This window comes from Austrofundulus limnaeus, unplaced genomic scaffold (genome assembly GCF_001266775.1).
Source record: "Austrofundulus limnaeus strain Quisiro unplaced genomic scaffold, Austrofundulus_limnaeus-1.0 Scaffold831, whole genome shotgun sequence".
Classification (NCBI taxonomy): Eukaryota; Metazoa; Chordata; class Actinopteri; order Cyprinodontiformes; family Rivulidae; genus Austrofundulus; species Austrofundulus limnaeus.
This window is the reverse complement of record NW_013953233.1, coordinates 1-1,368: the sequence shown is the minus strand read 5'-3', so window position 1 is coordinate 1,368 and position 1,368 is coordinate 1. Positions and strand designations below refer to the sequence as shown.

General features: G+C 45.5%; 1 protein-coding gene across 4 annotated transcripts in view; it reads left to right on the top strand.

Moving 5' to 3' along the window:
- Nucleotides 1-683, top strand: part of LOC106532788 (uncharacterized) — a gene marked incomplete at its 3' end in the record, with an annotated part of 5,463 nt that extends 4,780 nt beyond the window's left edge. For all 4 annotated transcript variants that reach the window (XM_014028935.1, XM_014028934.1, XM_014028933.1 and 1 more), the window contains 1 exon segment: nucleotides 631-683. In XM_014028935.1, the coding sequence (XP_013884389.1) occupies nucleotides 631-683 (53 nt within the window).
- Between the last annotated feature and the right edge of the window lie 685 nt (nucleotides 684-1,368).

Genomic DNA, 1,368 nt, shown 5'->3' with positions numbered 1-1,368 from the left:
GGGATGAGGATCAGTGCCTCCAAATCCCAGACCATGGTCTTGAGCCGGAAAAGGGTAGGGTGCCTTCTCCAGGTCAGGGAGGAGGTCCTGCCCCAAGTGGAGGAGTTTAAGTTTCTCAGGGTCTTGTTCACAAAATGTGTTGAACGGCTGAAATGAGTTTCCTCTGCAGGGTGTCTGGGCTCTCCCTTAGAGATAAGCTGAGAAGCTCAGTCATCCAGGAGGGACTCAGAGTAGAGCCGCTGCTCCTCCACGTCCAGAGGAGCCAGTTGAGGTGGTTCATCTGGTTAGGATGCCTCCTGGACTCCTCCCTGGTGAGGTGTTCTGGACACGTCCCACTGGGAAGAGACCCAGAGGAGCTGGTCCAAGTGTCTGGAGAGAGGGAAGTCTGGGTCTCTGCTTAGACTGCTGCCCCTGAGACCTGACCCCGGATAAGTCATCTAAGTTAAACTAAACTAAACTAAACTAAACTAAACTAAACTAAACTAAACTAAACTAAACTAAACCAAACTGAACAATGCTAAATTAAAGTTCATTAATTAATTAACTTATATTAGCTAAACTAAAGTAAAGTAAACTTGCAGCTCACTGGTTTCTGTTTATGTCTCTTGTTTCCATGTTTGTGTTTTACAGCCTGACGTCCAGCTATGGACTGAAAGAGGAGGAGCTTAGCTGTTTGTCTGCAGGTAGCACACACCTGTAACACATACACCTGTAACATACACACCTGTAACACACACACCTGTAAAACACACACCTGTAACACACACACCTGTAACATGCACACCGATAACATACACCTGTAACACACACACCTGTAACATGCACACACCTGTAACATGCACACCTGTAACATACACCTGTAACACACAACTGTAACATACACACCTGTAACACACACACCTGTAACATGCACACCGATAACATACACCTGTAACACACACACCTGTAACACACACACACCTGTAACATGCACACCTGTAACATACACCTGTAACACACAACTGTAACATACACACCTGTAACACACACACCTGTAACATGCACACCTGTAACACACACACCTGTAGCATGCACACCTGTAACATACGCCTGTAACACACACCTGTAACACACACCTGTAACATACACACCTGTAACATACACACCTGTGACACACATCTGTAACTTACACACCTGTAACATGCACACCTGTAACACACACCTGTAACATGCACACCTGTAACACACACCTGTAACATACACACCTGTAACATACACACCTGTGACACACATCTGTAACTTACACACCTGTAACATACACACCTGTAACACACACACCTGTAACATGCACACCTGTAACACACACCTGTAACATACACACCTGTAACA